This window comes from Jaculus jaculus, chromosome 2, assembly GCF_020740685.1.
Source record: "Jaculus jaculus isolate mJacJac1 chromosome 2, mJacJac1.mat.Y.cur, whole genome shotgun sequence".
Lineage (NCBI taxonomy): Eukaryota > Metazoa > Chordata > Mammalia > Rodentia > Dipodidae > Jaculus > Jaculus jaculus.
In genome coordinates, this window is record NC_059103.1 from 12,131,497 (window position 1) to 12,149,815 (window position 18,319).

The following is an 18,319-nucleotide window of genomic DNA, read 5'->3' on the forward strand; positions in this document are numbered from 1 at the left end:
TTATTCACAATAGCCAATGGTGGGAACAACACACCACGGATAAAACGTACTGTGCTAAAGCCATATGGTGGGGTGTTCTTTAGCTGTTAAGGTGTAATGTATTGACACATCGGACAGAGATGCGCGTGGAGATTATAGTTAGGTGATGGAAGGTACACAAAGCATTGTGTGTTCATGACTTGTTTCATTTATATGAAACATTCAGTAAGGCAAGTCCGTAGGGAAGTTAGATTAGTGGCACACCAGACCTTGGAAGAACCCAAGCTGGAGGGTTGCCAGTAATGGGAAAATGACTGTTCACTGGCATAGGGTCCTCTTTGGGGTAACAAAATTGTCCTAAAATGGATTGTGGCAAGTTTGTTCAACTTAGCATATACACTAAACACCATTGAATTGTTTGCTTTAAGTGGGTTTATTGTTTTGAATGCAACATGTGTTGTACATATGGTGTGTTTACAAAAAAGAAAGATCTACTTGGTAGGAAGTTAGTGTTCACTTTTATTAAAATGATTATACTTAGGCTGGGCATGGTGGCACACGCCTTTGATCCCAGCACTCGGGAAGCAGAGGTAGGAGGATCACCTTGAGTTTGAGGCCACCCTGAGACTACCTAGTGAATTTCAGGTCAGCCTGAGCTAGAGTGAGACCCTACCTCAAAAAAAAAAAAATTCTTTTACTTTATTTATTTATTTATTTGAAGGAGAGGGAGAGAATGGGTACAGCAGGGTGTCCACCCACTGCAAACAAACTCCAGATGTATGTGCCACCATGTGCATCTGGTTTACATAGGATCTGGGGAGTTGAACCTAGGTCCTTTTGCTTTGCAGGCAAGCACCTTAACTGCTAAGCTGTCTTTCCAGCCCAGTGTTGACTTTTTAGAAATGTGGGCACGCATGTGTGACATGTGCATGCGTGTGGGCACATGGAGGCAAGGCTGACATCAGGTATCTTCCTCTAGTGTTAAAGTGGAGGCACTTTTATTTTTCAGGTGGGGTATCGCTATTGAAACCAGAGCTCATAAGTTCAGCTAGCCTAGCAAGCCGGCTTATCATGGGGATCCCCTTGTCTCCACCATCCAAGTGCTAGGATTCTGGTCAGGCTGCCATGCCCATATGGCATTTATGTGAACTGTGGGGGTCCAAACTCTGGTTCTTAGCCTGTGCAGGCAAGTGCTTTATCACTGAGCCGTCTCCCTTAGTCCCAGAGTTTAAATTTGCATTGTACCATTCCCAATACTTACTCTTGCCTTGGGTTCCTAAGCAATGGCTTTTCAGATGGAAGTGGCCATCCAGGCCAGGTTGAGACACATGCGAACACATGGGGTACATTCACCTCTTTGGGCTCCACTTTCAGAATTTTTGCCTGGACCTGCTGTGGAGTTTGGTCAGTTCCTGACTGACTTCACCCGCCAACCCGTCAATGTTCTCAAAGGGGGCTACGAGTTCTTCTCAGGCATGTACCACTTCCTCCGCACCCAGAAGATCATCTGGATGCCCCAGGTGAGGCTAGGGACCGAGGGTGGGCGCAGGAGGACAGAGGATATGGACAAGATAGAGGAGATGGGGGTGGGAACTAAAGGGTTTGTGATGGACAATCTCAGTTGTCAACTTGACTAGACTTAGAATCACCATGGAAACCAAACCACTGGGCATGTTTTCAAATGGGATGCTATTCATTGGCTGCTATGTTTCTTTTTTTTTTGTTTTTGTTTTTCGAGGTAGGGTCTCACTCTAGCCCAGGCTGACCTGGAATTCTCTATGGAGTCTCAGGGTGGCCTCAAACTCATGGTAATCCTACTACCTCTGCCTCCCGTGTGCTGGGATTAAAGGCTTGTGCCACCATGCCCGGTTTATATGTTTCTTTTGTTGTAGTGGTGATGGTTTTTTTTTTTTGTTTTTTGGGTTTTTTTTTTGATAATGTTTTTTTTGAGGTAGGGTCTTATTCTAGTCAAGGCTGACCTGGAACTCACTCTGTAGTCCCAAATTAAATCTGATGAAGAGACTAAATCCAGACAGACGTGAGCTGGGTATAGTGACACACACTTTCAATCTCAGCACTCAGGAGGCAGAGGTAGGAGGATCATTGTGAGTTTGAGACCACCCTAAGACTACATAGTGAATTCCAGGTCAGCCTGAGCTAGAGTGAGACCCTACCTTGAAAAACAAAAAACAAGAAACATATAGCAGCCAACAAATGGCATCACATTTGAAAACCAAAAACCAAATAAAATGGGCTGGAGAGATGGCTTAGTGGTTAAGTCATTTGCCTGCAAAGCCAAAGGACTTCAGTTCGATTTTGCAGGACCAATGTAAGCCAGGTGTACAAGGTGGCACATGCATCTAGGGTTTGTTTGCAGTGGCTGGAGGTCCTGGCATGCCCATTCTCTTCCTCTCTCTCTCTCTGCCTCTTGCTCTCAAATAAATAAATAAAAATAAAAATCATATTTAAAAAAACAAAACTTGGGCTGGAGAGAGGGCTTAGTGGTTAAGCGCTTGCCTGTGAAGCCTAAGGACCCCGGTTTGAGGCTCAGTTCCCCAGGTCCCACATTAGCCAGATGCACAAGGGGGCGCACGCATCTGGAGTTCGTTTGCAGAGGCTGGAAGCCCTGGCGCGCCCATTCTCTCTCTCTCCCTCTATCTGTCTTTCTCTCTGTGTCTGTCGCTCTCAAATAAATAAATAAATAATTTAAAAACTTTTAATTGACAACCTCCATACATATATACATTGTACCCTGGTCATAATTCCCTTTCTCCTTCCTTTATCCCCCCCCCATCTCCTGCTCACTGAACCCCTGCTTCTTTCCAGCTGGTCCCTCTTTTATTGTGATGTCATCATTTTCTTGCCTTCATTTTTTGGCATGGGGGTGGTTTTCAAGGTAGGATCTCACTCTAGCTCAGGCTGACCTGGAATTCACTCACAGAGATCCTCCTACCTCTGCCTCCCAAGCGCTGGGATTAGAGGCGTGCGCCACCTCGCCCGGCTTTGGCTTCATGTATTGCAGGTCTTGTTCAGATAGTGACAGTCACTGTGAGAACAGAAATGCAACTACTGCTTTGTGTCTGGAAGCAGCGTTCCAAAGCTCCCCATCCTTTGGCTCTTACATTTTTTCCATCACCTCTTCCAAATGGTCCCTAAGCCTTGGAGGGCGTGAGAGACATGTCTCACTTAGAGCTGAGCAGTCCTTTGTCACTTCTGCTCAGCACTTTAAGGATTTTTGAGTCTCCAGTGGTCACCACCATCAGTTTGAGTTTGTTTTGCAAGCCTAGCAACAAAATGCTTGCCTAGCAAGCATGAGGACTTGAGTACCAACACAAGTGGTGAGTGTGGTGGCATGTGTGTGTAACCCTAGTGTTGGTGAGGTCGAGATAGGTAGATCCCTCACATTTAGCTGAAATGGGAAGTGTTAGAGACCACTGAGAGAGCCTGTATCCACACAGGTGGATGGCAGACCAGAAGATGACTCCCAAGGTTGTCCTTTGCTCCCCCATGCATGTGAATGTGTGCCTCCACACCCGTTTGCCCACACAACTATGAACAGATACACAAACCACACACACACAAAACAAAATAGGAATTGCCAACATGGTGTTTAGTGGTATTTTATTAGTTTTTTAAAAGCCCTATTCCTAGAGCCTATACTCATAACAACCTTTTTCCTTAACCACCACAGGAACTGGATGAGATTCAGCCATACCCAATTGAGATAATTCCAGGTAGGGTCTTCCTGGGCGACTTCAGGCAAGCCAATGACCCTAAGATCCACAAGGACTTGAAAATCAAAGCGCATGTCAATATCTCTATGGAGTCAACACCCTTGTAAGTACAGGAGACGCACTGTTGGTTTTTATTTTTGGTTGAGGGTCATTATTTATACACATTTCCTAATGCCATGCTTTCCATTTTCAGTTTTGAGGACTAAACCCAGGGCCTCCCACAAGTTAGGCATGTACTGTACCACAGACCAGGCCTAGAGTCCCTCACTGGGGGATTCTAGCCAGGTACTTTACTTTACTGCTGAGTCACACTCTCAATGGGACATTTTTTGGCATGTGAACGTATGTGTGCATGTTTATCTGTGTGTGGGTACATGTGTGCATGTGCATGTAGAGACCAAAGGTTGATGTTGAATGTCTTCCTTAGTTGGCTCTCTACCTCTTTTTAAATTTTTTTTATTTTTATTTTTTGGTTTTTCGAGGTAGGGTGTCACTGTAGCCCAGGCTGACCTGGAATTCACCACACCCGGCTTTCTCTACCTCATTAAAAAATTTTTTTTCTAGGGCTGGAGAGATGGCTTAGTGGTTAAACGCTTGCCTGTGAAGCCTAAGGACCCCGGTTCGAGGCTCGATTCCCCAGGACCCACGTTAGGCAGATGCACAAGGGGGCGCACGCATCTGGAGTTCGTTTGCAGTGGCTGGAGGCCCTGGCGCGCCCATTCTCTTTCTGTCTCTCTCTCTCTCTCTTTCTCTATCTATCTACCTTTCTCTGCCACTTTCAAATAAATAAATAAATAAATAAATAAAATTTTTTCTTGATTTAAATTTTTGTTTTGTTTATTTGAGAGTGACAGAGAAAGAGGCAGAGAGAGATAGAAAGAATGGGCATTAGCTGGGCGTGGTGGCACACACCTTTAATCCCAGCACTCGGGAGGCAGAGGTAGGAGAATCGCTGTGAGTTCAAGGCCACCCTGAGAATCCATAGTGAGTTCCAGGTCAGCTTGGGCTACAGTGACACCCTACCTCGAAAAAAAAAGAGAGAGAGAGAGAGAGAATGGGCATGCCAGGGCCTCCTGGCACTGCAAACAAACTCCAGATGTGTGCGCCCCCTTGTGCATCGGGCTTAACATGGGTCCTGGAGAGTCAATCTGGGATCCTTTTGGCTTTGCAGGCAAACACCTTAACTGCTAAGCTATCTCTCCAGCCCTCCACCTCATTTTTTGAGACAGGTCTCTTACTGAACCAAGAGTTCACTGAATCACCTAAACTAGCTAGCAGGCTAGTTCTGGGAATCCCCTTGTCTCTCCTCCCCGGCACTAGGATTACAGGTATGTGTTGCCACCATGCCTGGCTTTTTAAAAAAAATTAATTAAGTTATTTATTTGACAAAGAGAGAGATAGATAGATAGACAGGCAGAGAACAGGCACGCCAGGGCCTCTAGCTGCTGCAAATTCCAGATGACCATGCCACCTTGTGCATCTGGCTTATGTGGGTCCTGGGGAACCGAACCTGGTTCCTTTGGCTTCACAGGTGAATGCCCTAACCACTAAGCCATCTCTCCAGCCCCCATACCTGGCTTTTACATGTGTGCTGGTGCTCTGAATTCAGGCCCTCATGTTTGCATTTTTTACGATATTTTATGTTAAGAATTGCCAATATACTGCCATATAATGTAAAAATTTTAACAATAAACAAAACAGATAAGTCCTTAAGATATACAGTGTAGTAAAGATGAAAGTTCATTTATATTAACTCTGGGTTTTTTTGGTTTTTCAAGGTAGGGTCACACTGTAGCCTAAATTGGAATTCACTATGTAATCTCAGCGTGGCCTCGAAGTCATGGCCACCACCTCTCCTACCTCTGCCTCCCAAGTGCTGGGATTAGTGTGCACCACCACGCCCGGCCTAGATTAACATAAGTTTTAAAACTTTTTTTGGTTTTTCGAAGTAAGGTCTCACTTTAGCCCAGGCTGACCTGGAATTCACTATGTAGTCTCAGGGTGGCCTCGAGCTCATGGCAATCCTCCTACCTTTGCCTCCCGAGTGCTGGGATTATTTAAAAACTGTTTTAAGGGCTGGAGAGATGGCTTAGCAGTTAAGTGCTTGCCTGTGAAGCCTAAGGACCCCGGTTCAAGGCTTGGTTCCCCAGATCCCACGTTTAGCCAGATGCACAAGGGGGCGCACGCGTCTGGAGTTCGTTTGCAGGGGCTGGAAGCCCTGGCGCGCCCATTCTCTCCCTCTCCCTCTGTCTTTCTCTCTGTGTCTGTCCCTCTCAAATAAATAAATAAAAAATGAACAAAAAAATATTTAAAAAAAAATTTTAAATATTTATTTATTTGAAAGAGAGAATGGGTGTGCCACTGCAAATGAACTCTAAACACATGTGTCACCTTGTTCATCTGAATTTCTGTGGGTACTGGCAAATCGAACCTGGGTCCTTAGGCTTCACAGGCAAGTGCCTTAACCTCTAAGCCATCTCTCCAGCCCACATTAGTATATTCTTCTCAGCCTAATTAAAGTCTTCCTTTTCTTTATCTCAGGAAGACAGATGACTTCAAGAGGACACTCCTAGCATTTTTATTTATTTATTTATTTATTTGACACACACAGAGAGAGAGACAGAGACAGAGAACGAGAGAGGAGAGACAGAGAATGGGCATGTCAGGGCCTCCAGCCACTGCAAATGAACTCCAGATGCATGCGCCATGTGCATCTGGCTTATGTGGGTCCTGGGAAATTGAACCTTGATCCTTTGGCTTTGCAGTAAGTGCCTTACCTGCTAAGCCATCTCTCTAGCCCCTCCTAACATTTTTGATGACAAAATTTTATGAATGGAGAATAGATGATTGGTTTTCTGTTGTTAAGGGAACAGTCAAACAAAGGAGGGTAGGATAAAGTGGTGCATTCCTTTAATCTCGAGAGGCAGAGGTAGGAGGATCACCATGAGTTCTAGGCCACCCTGAGACTACATAGTGAATTCCAGGTCAGCCTGGGCTAGAGTGAAACTCTACCTCAACAACAACAAAAATAAAAATAAAATAAAAGAGGGTAGGATAATAAAAAGGCAAAAGGAGCAGGAGGAGGGCTGGAGAGATAGCTTAGCTGTTGAGGCACTCGTCTGCAAAGCCAAAGGACCCAGGTTCAAGTCCTCAGTACCCACATAAGCCAAATGCACAATGTGACATATGTGTCTGGAGTTTGTTTACAGAGGCTGAAGGCCCTGAGAAGCACTCTGCCTCTTTCTTTCTCTCTCAAATAAATAAATGTTAAAAAGTCAGAAGTGGGCTGGAGGGATGGCTTAGGGTTTGAGGCATTTGCCTGCAAAGCCAAAGGACCCAGGTTTGATTCTGCAGGACCCACGTTAGCAAGATGCACAAGGGGGCACACATGTCTGGAGTTTGTTTGCAGTGGCTGGAGGCCCTGGCATGCTCATTCTCCCTCTCTCTTTCTTTCTCTGTCAAATAAATAAATAAATAAAATATTTAAAAAAAATACAGAAGCCAGGAGTGGTGGCACATGCCTTTAATCCTAGCACTTGGGAGGCAGAGGTAGGAGGATTGCCACAAGTTCAAGGCCACTCTGATAATACATAGTAAATTTATAAAAAGAGAGAGAGAGAATACAGGGAAGGAGCTGGAGAGATGTCTTAGTAGTTAAGGTGCAAAGCCTAAAGATCTGGGTTCGATTCCCCAGTACCCATGTAAAGCCAGATGCACAAGGCGGTGCATGCATCTAAAGTTTGTTTGCACAGGCTGGAGGCCCCAGTGTGCCCACATTCTCTCTCTCTTCGATCTCCTCTCTCTGCTTGTAAATAAACAAACAGGCAAAACAGTAGCAATAGGAACAATACCCGGAAATGTACTGGTATCAATAACCTGGTTGTCATGGTTTCACTGTGAAATGCTCCATGCAGGCTCATGGACTGGAGGCTTCCCTGTCGGCTAAAGGACTTTGGGGGAACCAATGGACCGAAGGGCTCTGACCTAATCAATGGATTAACTTCTTACTGGATTCATAATATGATGGCATTATAAGGACGGGGAGAAAGACTGGAGGCGGGCCCAGTTGGAGGAAGTAGGTCACTGGGGCCATGTCCCTGGAGCCGTGACTCCTTCCTGTGTCTCTTTGTTCTGCTTCCTGAAGGCCAAGCTGTAAACTGCTCTGCTACACTGCACCCTCCCCACCATGAGAGGAAGAAACCTCTGAAAACAGCTCAGATAAACCTTTGCTCCATTAACATACTTATGTCAGGAATTCTGTTACAGTGATGAAAAAGCTAACTGGCATGGTCTGTCTTTCCATTCCCAGGGCCTCTTGCTGCTGCAAATGAACTCCAGATGCATGCACCACTTTGTGCGTCTGGCTTTATGTGGGCAGTGGGAAATTGAACCCAGGCCAGTAGGCTTTGCAGTCAAAGAGCCTTTAATTGCTAAATTATATTCCCAGCCCTAGACTTATTTTATTTATTTATTTTTTTGTGGTACAGAGAATTAAACTCAGGGTCTTATGCATGCTAGGCAAGTGCTCTACCACAAACCATATCCCCTGGCCCCATTTGATTTTTCTTTTACTTTTTTCTATTTGATCATTTATTTATCTGACAAAGAGAAGGAGAGAGAGAATGGGTGCATCAGGGCTTCTTGGCTGCTACAAAAGAACTCCAGACATGGGCTGGAGAGATGGCCTAGCAGTTAAGCACTTGCCTATGAAGCCTAAGGACCCTGATTCAAGGCTTGATTCCCCAGGACCCATGTTAGCCAGATGCACAAGGGGGAGCATATGCATCTGGAGTTCATTTGCAGTGGTTTGAGGCCCTGGAGTGCCCATTCTCTCTCTCTCTTTCTCTGTCTCTTTCTCTCTCTGTCACTCTTAAATAAATAAATAAACAAACAAAATTTTTAATTAAAAAAAAAAAGAACTCCAGACACATGTACCACTTTGTACCTCTGGCTTTACATGGGTACGTGAGGATTAAACCCAGGATGGCAGGCTTTGTAAGCAAGCACCATTAACTGCTAAGTCATCTCCCCAGCTCCTGATTGATTTTATTTTTATTTACTTATTTGAGAGCAACAGACAGAGAAAAGAGGCAGAGAGAGAGAGAGAGAGAGAGAGAGAGAGAGAGAGAGGGAGAGAATGGGCGCGCCAGGGCCTCCAGCCACTGCAGACAAATTCCAGATGCATGCGCCCCCTTGTGCATCTGGCTAACGTGGGTTCTGGGGAATCAAGCCTTGAACCAGGGTCCTTAGGCTTCACAGGCAAGCGTTTAACCACTAAGCCATCGCTCCAGCCCTGATTTTTTTTAAAAAAAATCTTTATTTATTTGAGGGAAGGAGAGAGAGAGGGAATGGGCACACCAGGGCCTCTAGCCACTGCAAATGAATTCCAGATGCATGTGCCACCTTGTGCACATGACTTCTGTTCGTCTTGGGGAATCTAATCTGGCTCCTTTGGCTTTGCAGGCAAGTGCCTTAGCTGCTAAGCCATCTCCCCAGTGCCTAATTAATTTTTCTGTTAACGATCTTATGTCCTTTGTTCCTCTTCTTCCCAGGTGCCTCCTGAATTGTGGAGTTTTCTTCTCCCCAGTATTACATGCATGTCTTCTTGTTTTTGTTTTGTAATTTTCATTTATTTATTTTATTTATTTATTAGTGAGGGGGGGGGTAGATAGAGAGAATGGGCACACCAGAACCTTTAGCCACTGCAAACGAACTCCAGAAGCATGTGCTACCTTGTGCATCTGACTTACGTGGGCCCTGGGGAATCAAATCTGGGTCCTTTGGCTTTGAAGGATAGCACCTTCACTGCTAAGCCGTCCCTCCAGCCCTTCTTGTTGTTTGTCAAGGTAGGGTCTCACTGTAGCCCTGGCTGACCTGGAACTTACTCTGTAGCCCCAGGCTTGCCTCACACTCACAGCGATCCTCCTACCACAATCTGCTGTGCGCTGAGACCAAAGGTGTGCACCACCATGCCCAGTTCATGCATGTCCTTATCCCAGTACCTAGCCATTTGTTTACACACACGTACATGTGTGCACACATCCTACACACACAGCAAAAAGTCACACTTACTGAACATCTCAGCGCTGCCAGGCAGATTGCCAAGTGCCTTACGTCGATGAACCCACTCAGTGCGCACTGTGAGTACAAGAGGCAGGCGCTGTTTTCACTAGGTCCGTCTCCCCGTGGCCAGTCCAGCGTCCTTCCCCCCGGGGCCCGGCTGTTGTGGCTAAGGGCTGCCACAATGGGACCATGTGCCCATGTGCCTGACAGTCCCTGTCGCCTTTCTGTGCAGCTTCGTGGACGACCCGGACAGGCTCCTGCACGTCCAGATAGAAGACGTCCCGGAAGCCGCCCTCCTGCCCTATTTCCGGCGCATCTGTCACTTCATGGGTAAGGAGCGGCTGCGTCAGACCGCCCCCGCCTGGGCCCAGCCACGCACCGCTGGCGGAGCCTGCTGAGGCTCGGGAGGGAAAGGGCAAGGCCTGGCACGTGCTTGGGCCCAGTGTGGACAAGGCCCTGTAGGCGGCCGGCCCCTCAGGAGCTCTCAGCAGCCCGAGCAGCTTGGGACCCAAGGGCGGGCCCAGGCTGCATGTGGAGCGTCCCAAGTTCTTGCCCTGGCTCCACTGCTCTGCCCTCTTGAGTGAGTCGTAACCCGAGGGTACTGGCCATTTGGATACCTACTCTGTCCTGGGGCCTGGGGTCCAAGCCTGCGCTCAGCTCTGCTCAGCAGGGTGGGGTGCAGGCGTAGGGAAGAAAGACCTTAAATTCCCTCCAGTCCTCATGTCCTCGCATCTCCCGGGGTGCGCACCCTGCTCCACTCTGTTTTCCCACCCTGTGCAAAGACCCATCAGTTGCTCAGCTCAATGAGGGTGGATTTTGCAATCTGTCCTGGGCTCAGGATTACCCCATATGATCAGAACCCCTTAGGAGAGCAAGGCTTAGTAGGATCAGAGGCCTCGGCCCATTGCTGCCAAACTGGCACCAAAACAGCTCCCAGCCTGAGCTGCTATGGGATTGGCTGAAGATGGAATTGCAGCTCAGCCACCCCTTATTTGCCCTGCAAGTTGCCTTTGTCATTTTTTTTCGGTGCTGGAGAATCAAGCAGGGTGATTTACATGTTAGGCAACCTCTATCTGTGAGCCATGCCCCCACCCCTCACTAGGGATTCGAGACAAGTGCTCTACCACTAGTCAGGTGCTCTTTCATTCTCTTGTTGTTGATGTTGTTTGTTTTGTTTTTCCTGAGGTAGAGCTTCCATTCTAGCCCAGGCTGACCTGGCATTCACTATGTAGTCTCAGGGTGGCCTTGAACTCATGGCGATCCTCCTACCTCTGCCTCCCGAGTGCTGAGATTAAAGGCGTGCACCACCATGCCCAGTCCATTTTTGTTTGTTTGTTTGTTTGTATGTTTTTTTCAAGGAGGGGTATCACTGTGGCCGAGGTTGACCTGGAATTCACTTTGTGGGCCCAGGCTGGCCTAGAACTCACTGTGATCCTCCTACCTCTCTGCCTCCCAAGTGCTGGAGCTAAAGCTATGCACTACCATGCTCCGGCCCCAGTCTTCTTTTTACTTTTTATTTTGTCACATGTGTGTGTGTGAGAGACTTTAGAGATAGAGAGAGAAAATTGGCACTCCAGGGCCTCAGCCACTGAAATCGAACTCCAGACGCTTTCACCATCTAGTGGGCATGTGCAACCTTGCTCTTGCCTCACCTTTGTGTATCTGGCTTATGTGGGATCTGGAGAGTTGCACATGGGTCCTTAGGCTTCGCAGGTAAGTACCTTAACCACTAAGCAATCTTTCCAGCCATACTTTCTATTTTGAGACATTGTCTTGCTAAACTGCCCAGGCTGGTGTGAGTATCTGGGCTTGCAGTCCTGTACTACTTGCCACACAGACCCACAGGGAAGAGGGCTCTGAATGGCCCCATCCCTTCCGCCCTTTCTGTTGCAGAGATTCACCTCTACCTTGGCTCTATCATTTTGGTCTTTTCTACTCGGGGCATCAGTCGCAGCAGTGCAGCCCTGGTGGCCTTCCTGATGCATAACAAAGAGGCAACCTTGAAGGTATGTGTTCCCTGGGCCAGGTTTGGACCACAGACACTCTCAAGAGGTAGAGTCGCAGCTGGATCTGTGAGCAGTAATAGCTCAGGCACTGCCTGAGGACTTGGTTGGAAAGTGGGGTGGGGAAGCATCAGGGAGGGTATCTTACTTACTTACTTCATTTGCATGTGGGGGGAGTGGGCAGGGTCTCTTGCTATTGCCATTGAGCAACTGACGCTTGTGTCACTTTTTGCATCTGGCTTTTATGTGGGTGCTGAGGAATTGAATCCAGGCCAACAGCTTTGCAAGCAAGCACCTTTTCCCACTGAGCCATCTCCCCACTTACTTTATTTATTGCTGTGACCAAATACTTGACCACAAGCAATCTACGGAAGGAAGGTTTACAGGCTTGCAGTCCATGGTGGGGGAAAGCACGGTGGCAGGAGCATGAGACAAAGCTGGTCACACTGGCTCTTTAGAGGAAGCTGAGAGCTATGAATGCCGAGGGTCAGCTTCCTTCCTCCTTTACATTCAGTGCAGGACTCCCCAAACCATGGGGTAGTGCCTCCTATAGTTAGACTGAGTCCTCCTACCTCTATTTCCCAAGTCTAAGAAAAACCCTCACTGACTTGCCCAGAGATATGTTTCCATGGTGATTCTAAGTCCTGTAGAAAACTGGAGATCAACCACCACAGAGGGGAACTTTGAGTTCAGGGTGTTTGACAGCCCATGATACTCAAGAGTGAGGTCCCATGTTACAGGTTAGAGGCCTGAGCCCTCCTGAGTCTCAGGCCAGGCCAGGCTAGTGGCTGCCCTGTTGTTCATCTGTTATCCCCGTTAGAACCGTGTACAGTCACGGAATTCCCATGTTGGCGGGGCCTCAACCAACAGTCTTCCTTCACCTTGACAGCAGAGGACACAGAAAAACAGCAAAGGTTCACGACAAACTCAGGGGGACCCAGGACTCTGACCCCTAGGTTGTGCTTCTTAGGGGCTATCCCTGGGGTTGGCCATATTAGTGGTCTCAGAGGGCTTGGGTTAGTGTCTGAACAACCCCCACATTTGAAGCCAGGCATGGTGGTGCACACCTGTAATCCCAGCACATGTGAGGTGGAGGTCTGCTTGGCTACATAGGGGATGTGAGGCTACATGGGGCCCTTTCTGAAAAAAAAACCAAAACCACAAAACATGGGTTGGAGAAATGGCTCAGTGGTTACTCAGTGCCTGTGTAATCACAAAGGCCTGAGAAGCCCAGAGAGACTGCTCAAGTTTGATCTCCCAGCACTTATGAACAGCTGTACCCACAGGAATCTATAACCCTAGTCCCACCCAAGAATTGCTGGCACTCAAGAAACAGACAAAAAAAGCCAGCAAGCTCCAGCACTTTCAGCAACCACTGACTCAAAGAAGAGCTAACTGAAGTGTGGTGAAGTGCCACACATTCTACTCAGGCCACCCAGAGCAAGTGTACCCTGCCACAGGTGAGCTCATCGGCATTGCATGGGCACCTACCTGTGCACACACCATATCTCTCTCACACACATGCACAAGCAAAATAATTTCAAGAAAAAAAAAAAAAACATCCAAACAACCTCACATTTGCCTGTGGGTGTGTTGGGGGAACAGGAGAGACAACTGCGGTTTGAGCCCAGCTTGCTCTCTGCAGGTGAAGTTGTACAATGGAAAGAGGTTTGGAGAGCTGGCAAGTTCATGTCCGGGCACATACCCTGTTGAAATGAAAAAAGAGCCTCAAGCAGAGAGACTCATGCGCCCCTGTCCTCAACAGTTGTATTCACAATGGTGGAAAACTGGAAACAGTCCAAGTGTCTGGGAGAAAATGAATGGATGCACAATGGAGTCACACAGTGGAATATTACTTAGCTTCAGAAAAGAAGGAAAGAACCTGATATGACAGCATGGGTCTGTAAGCCTATTACTCAGGAGCCTGAGGCAAGAGGATTGTGAGTTCAAGGCCAACCCAAGCTATATAGAAAGACCCTGTTTCAAAACACTAAAAAAGAAGCCAGGCTGGGCTGGAGAGATGGCTTAGCGGTTAAGCGCTTGCCTGTGAAGCCTAAGGACCCCGGTTCGAGGCTCGGTTCCCCAGGTCCCACGTTAGCCAGATGCACAAGGGGGCGCACGCGTCTGGAGTTCGTTTGCAGAGGCTGGAAGCCCTGGCGCGCCCATTCTCTCTCTCTCCCTCTATCTGTCTTTCTCTCTGTGTCTGTCGCTCTCAAATAAAAAAAAATGAACAAAAAAAAATTAAAAAAAAAAAAAAAAAGAAGCCAGGCATGGTGGCACATGCCTTTAATCCCAGCGCTCAGGAGGAAGAGGTAGGAGGATCTTTATGAGTTCAAGGCCACTCTGAGACTACATAGGGAATTCCAGGTCATCCTGGGCTAGAGAGAAATCCTACCTTGAAAAAACACACACAAAAAAAAAAAAGAAAGGAAGAAAGAAAAAAAGAAAGAAAAGAAAAAGAAACCAACATCCTAAAAAAGAGGGCTGATAAAGCACTTACCTCTGAGGACCTGAGTTTGATCACTAGCACCTACGTTTTAGGAAGCCAGATGTGGTGGTGCCGCCTGTAATCCCGGAGCTGAGGAGAATTGCTGGGGCTCACTGGCTATTGATGAGCTCCAGACCAATGAGAGCCTGTTAAAAAGGTGGGTGGTGGTTGGGGCACAACACCTGAGGCTGTATTCTGGCATCGCACACGCCCCCCCCCCCACGCCCGTGCATGTACACACGTACACACAACATTTTCTCAAGGGCTGGATGGAGCTCACTAGCACAGCATTTGCCTAACAGCTCCTGGTTTTGATATGCAGTTCTGTAGTAAGAAAAAAAAATCATAAGGTTTTTTTAAAAGAAAGGAAATGCAGGCATTTGTCACAACATGACTGAACGTTGAGGACACTGTGCTCATCAGGACAGAGGAACCGTATGGCACCAGGGAACTAGAGTGTCAAGACGACAGGGACTGAAAGGCAGAGGCCAGGGCCCAGCGAGGGGGAACGGCGAGTTTTTGTTTAGTAGAACAGAACTGCAGTCTGAGAAGATGCAGAGTTCTGGAGTCAGCGGTGGTGATGGTTATGCAGTAATGTGTTTGTACCTAATGCCTAAAAATAGGTAAAATGGTAAACTTTATGTTCCCTATATTTTGCTACAGTGTAAGAGTCTACAGTTGCTGTGGCCAACTTTGAAGTGTCCCCCTCAGGCTCCCGTGTTCAAACAGTTGCTCCGCAACTCTGGCGCTGCTTGGGAAGGTTCGGACCTTTAGGCGGTGGAGCATTGCTGAAGGAAGTGGGTCCCTGCTTCCCACCTCTGGCTGACATGTGCAGAGGTGGCTGGTCTCAGTGGACAATATCACCTCGCGATGTACACTAAGACAAACCTTTCACTTCCTGAATTGCTGTGGGTCAGGTGCTCATTCACAGCAAGAAGAGAGTGACGAATACACTACGTGTCACAGGCTTGGACCCCGTGTGGGTCACTGTTGGGAGATGATAGTGGGTAGCAGTGGGGCCTGGTGAGAGGTCCTCCATTCACTGCATGAGGGGTGTGCCCTTGACCTCAACCTCTTCTCGCCTTTCACTTCCCAGCCACAAGACAAGCAGTTTTGTTTCACCATGAACTTCCACCCCAATCTCCTGCCTCACCATAGATCCCAAACCAGAGAGACAGACATCACGAGCTAACGCAGACCTTTCCTCTCCCCAGGTTGATTATCTCTGGCATTTGTTGTGGTCATGGAAAACTGACTAGTTTGATTGAGTGGTCATGTGCCAGCAATCAGACCCTAGCTTTGTGGCACTCACATCCTAGCATGAGCTAACAACCCCAGCACCCACTTAAAAGCTGGACATGGGCTGGAGAGATGGCTTAGTGGTTAAGGCACTTGCCTGACAAGCCAAAGGACCCAGGTTCAATTCCCTAGTACCCACACAAGCCAGATGCACAAGGTGGCACATGTGTATCTGGGGTTTGTTTGCAATGGCTGGAGGCCCTGGCATGCCCATTTTTTTCTCTCCCTCTCTCTCAAATAAATAAAAAGCTGGATATACCCCCCCCCAAAAAAAAAAACTGGACACAAAGTAGCACAAGCATCTGCAATTGTAATGTGCCTACTACTCTGTGGGAGTTGAACATCCTGAGCTTGTGAGCCAGTCAGCCTGCCCAGTGGCAAACACAAGAGAGCGGGGCCGCAGCCAGGGCTCAGCAGCCGGCCATTTGCCCAGCATGCACAAGGCTCTGGATCCGATTCCCAGTACTGCAAACACGAACAAAAAAGACCCACAACTTTGGTAGTTAATATGTGTTTGTGATTGTACATGAGTCTGCCTTAGAAATAAGAACAAACTTGAGGAGCTATAAAAACATGTAACTGAGGGCTGGAGAGATGGCTCAGCATTTAAAGCGCTTGCCTACAAAGCCTGATGATCTGGGTTCAATTCCCCAGGACCCACGTAAAGCCAGATGCACAAAGTGGTGCATGCATCTGGAGTTTGTTTGCAGTGGCTAGAGGCCCTGGTGCACCCATTCTCTCTGTCTCACCTTTCTCTCTGCTTACAAATAAACAACACAAAAATTTTTTAAACCACGCAACTTCACAAAGATTATGAAGCAATTGAGGCACCACCATTCTAGGTTACTACTGGCCTGCCCTGCACAGGTGAAAGGACTACAGTCACCAAGGTTGGTGATTGATGGCATCTGGCCTCTGGAATTTGCACATTAGTGAAAGCCTGAAAACAAATTTAAGGGCAGGGCTTGGTGACACACACCTTTAATCCCAGCACTCAGGAGGCAGAGGTAGGAGGATCATCATGAGTTCGATGCTACCCTAAGAGTACGTACTGAATTCCAGGACAGCATGAGCTAGAGCCAGACCCCACCTTGAAAAAACAAAACAAAACTCAGAAAACAAAGTTTAAGGAACACTGACTACTGCTGACATCTTAGCCAGGTAGTGCTGACTTCCAAGAAGTCTGGCTTCTCATCTTGACTGAAAGCTCCAGAGCTCCTGCTAGATTGCCACAGGGCTGAGGCCCCGCTCACTCAGGACTGGGTTCAATAGTTAATTTCCTTTGTTAAGTTGATGAGATCTAGAATCATCCAGGAGACAAGTCCCTGGGCATGTCTTTGAGAGAGTTTCTAGATTATATTGAGGAGGGAAGACCCACCATAACTGTGGGCTGGGGTCTCAGAGTGCAGCAAAAGGAGAAAGCAGGCTGAACACCAACATTCATCTCTCTCTCCTTCCTGACTGTAGCTGCAATGCGAGCAGCTGCCTCTTGCTCCTGCCACCATGCTTCCCCCATCCTGCCATGACTATGAGCTAGAATAAACCCTTCTTCCCTTAAGTCACTTCTTTTCTGGGGAGCGGAGGTTTGCGAGGTAGAGTCTCTCTCTAGCCCAGACTGACCTGAAATTCACTATTTAATCTCAGGGTGGCCTTGAACTCACAGCAATCCTACTTCTGCCTCCTGAGTGCTGGGATTAAAGGCGTGCATCACCATGCCTGGCTCAAGAATTTTTTTAAAGATTTTATTTATTTTTATTTATATACTTAAGACAGAGAGAGGAAGAGAAAAGGAGAGAGAATGGGCACACCAGGGCCTCCAGCCACTGCAAACAAACTCCAGATGCATGTGCCCCCTCGTGTATCTGGCTTACATGGATCCTGGGGAATCAAACCTGGGTCCTTGGCTTTGCAGACAAATGCCTTTACTGCTAAACCATCTTTCCTGCTTTTGTTTTGTTTGTTTCTTTGTTTCGAGGTAGGGTCTCACTCTAGTCCAAGCTGACCTGGAATTCACTATGTAGTCTCAGGGTGGCCTCCAGCTCACAGCGATCCTCCTACCTCTGCCTCCTGAGTGCGGGGATTAAAGGTATGTGCCACCACATCTGGCCTGTTTTAGTTTTTTTTTTTTTTTTTTTTTTTTTTCGAGGTAGGGTCTCACTCTGGTCCAGGCTGACCTGGAATTAACTCTGTCATCTCAGGGTGGCCTTGAACTCATGGCAATCCTCCTACCTCTGCCTCCCGAGTGCTGGGATTAAAGGCGTGCGCCACCACGCCCGGCCTGTTTTAGTTTTTTTGAGGTAGGGTCTTACTCTAGCCCAGGATGACCTGGAATTCACAATGTAGTCTCAGGATAGCCTCAAACTTATGGTGATCCTCCCACGTCTGAGTGCTGGAACTAAAGGCATGTGCCATGACACCTGGCTTCCATATATATATATATATATATATATATATATATATATATATATATATATTTTTTTTTTTTTTTTTTTTCACCCAGAGGTAGGGTTTTGTTCTAGCCCAGGCTGACTTGGAATTTACTATGTAATCTCAGGGTGACCTTGAACTCATGGCAATCCTCTTACCTCTACCTCCTAAGTGTTAGAATTAAAGGTGTGTGCCACCACACCTGGCATATATTTTATCTTTATTTATTTAAGAGGCATAGAGAGAGAGAGAGAGAGAGAGAGGAAGGGAGAGAATGGGTGTGTCAGGGCCTCTAGCCACTTCAAATGAACTCTATACCTATATGC

The 18,319-nt window shown here is 47.4% G+C and overlaps 1 protein-coding gene across 1 annotated transcript in view; it reads left to right on the plus strand.

Annotated features, from left to right (window-relative positions):
• The window catches only part of Styxl1 (serine/threonine/tyrosine interacting like 1), a 58,143-nt gene that overhangs the window by 36,813 nt on the left and 3,011 nt on the right, over positions 1 to 18,319 (plus strand). The window contains exons 5-8 of the mRNA XM_045144212.1: positions 1,354 to 1,499; positions 3,671 to 3,816; positions 10,009 to 10,106; positions 11,670 to 11,782. Coding sequence (XP_045000147.1) covers positions 1,354 to 1,499; positions 3,671 to 3,816; positions 10,009 to 10,106; positions 11,670 to 11,782 — 503 coding nt within the window. The remainder of the gene's footprint in view (positions 1 to 1,353; positions 1,500 to 3,670; positions 3,817 to 10,008; positions 10,107 to 11,669; positions 11,783 to 18,319) is intronic.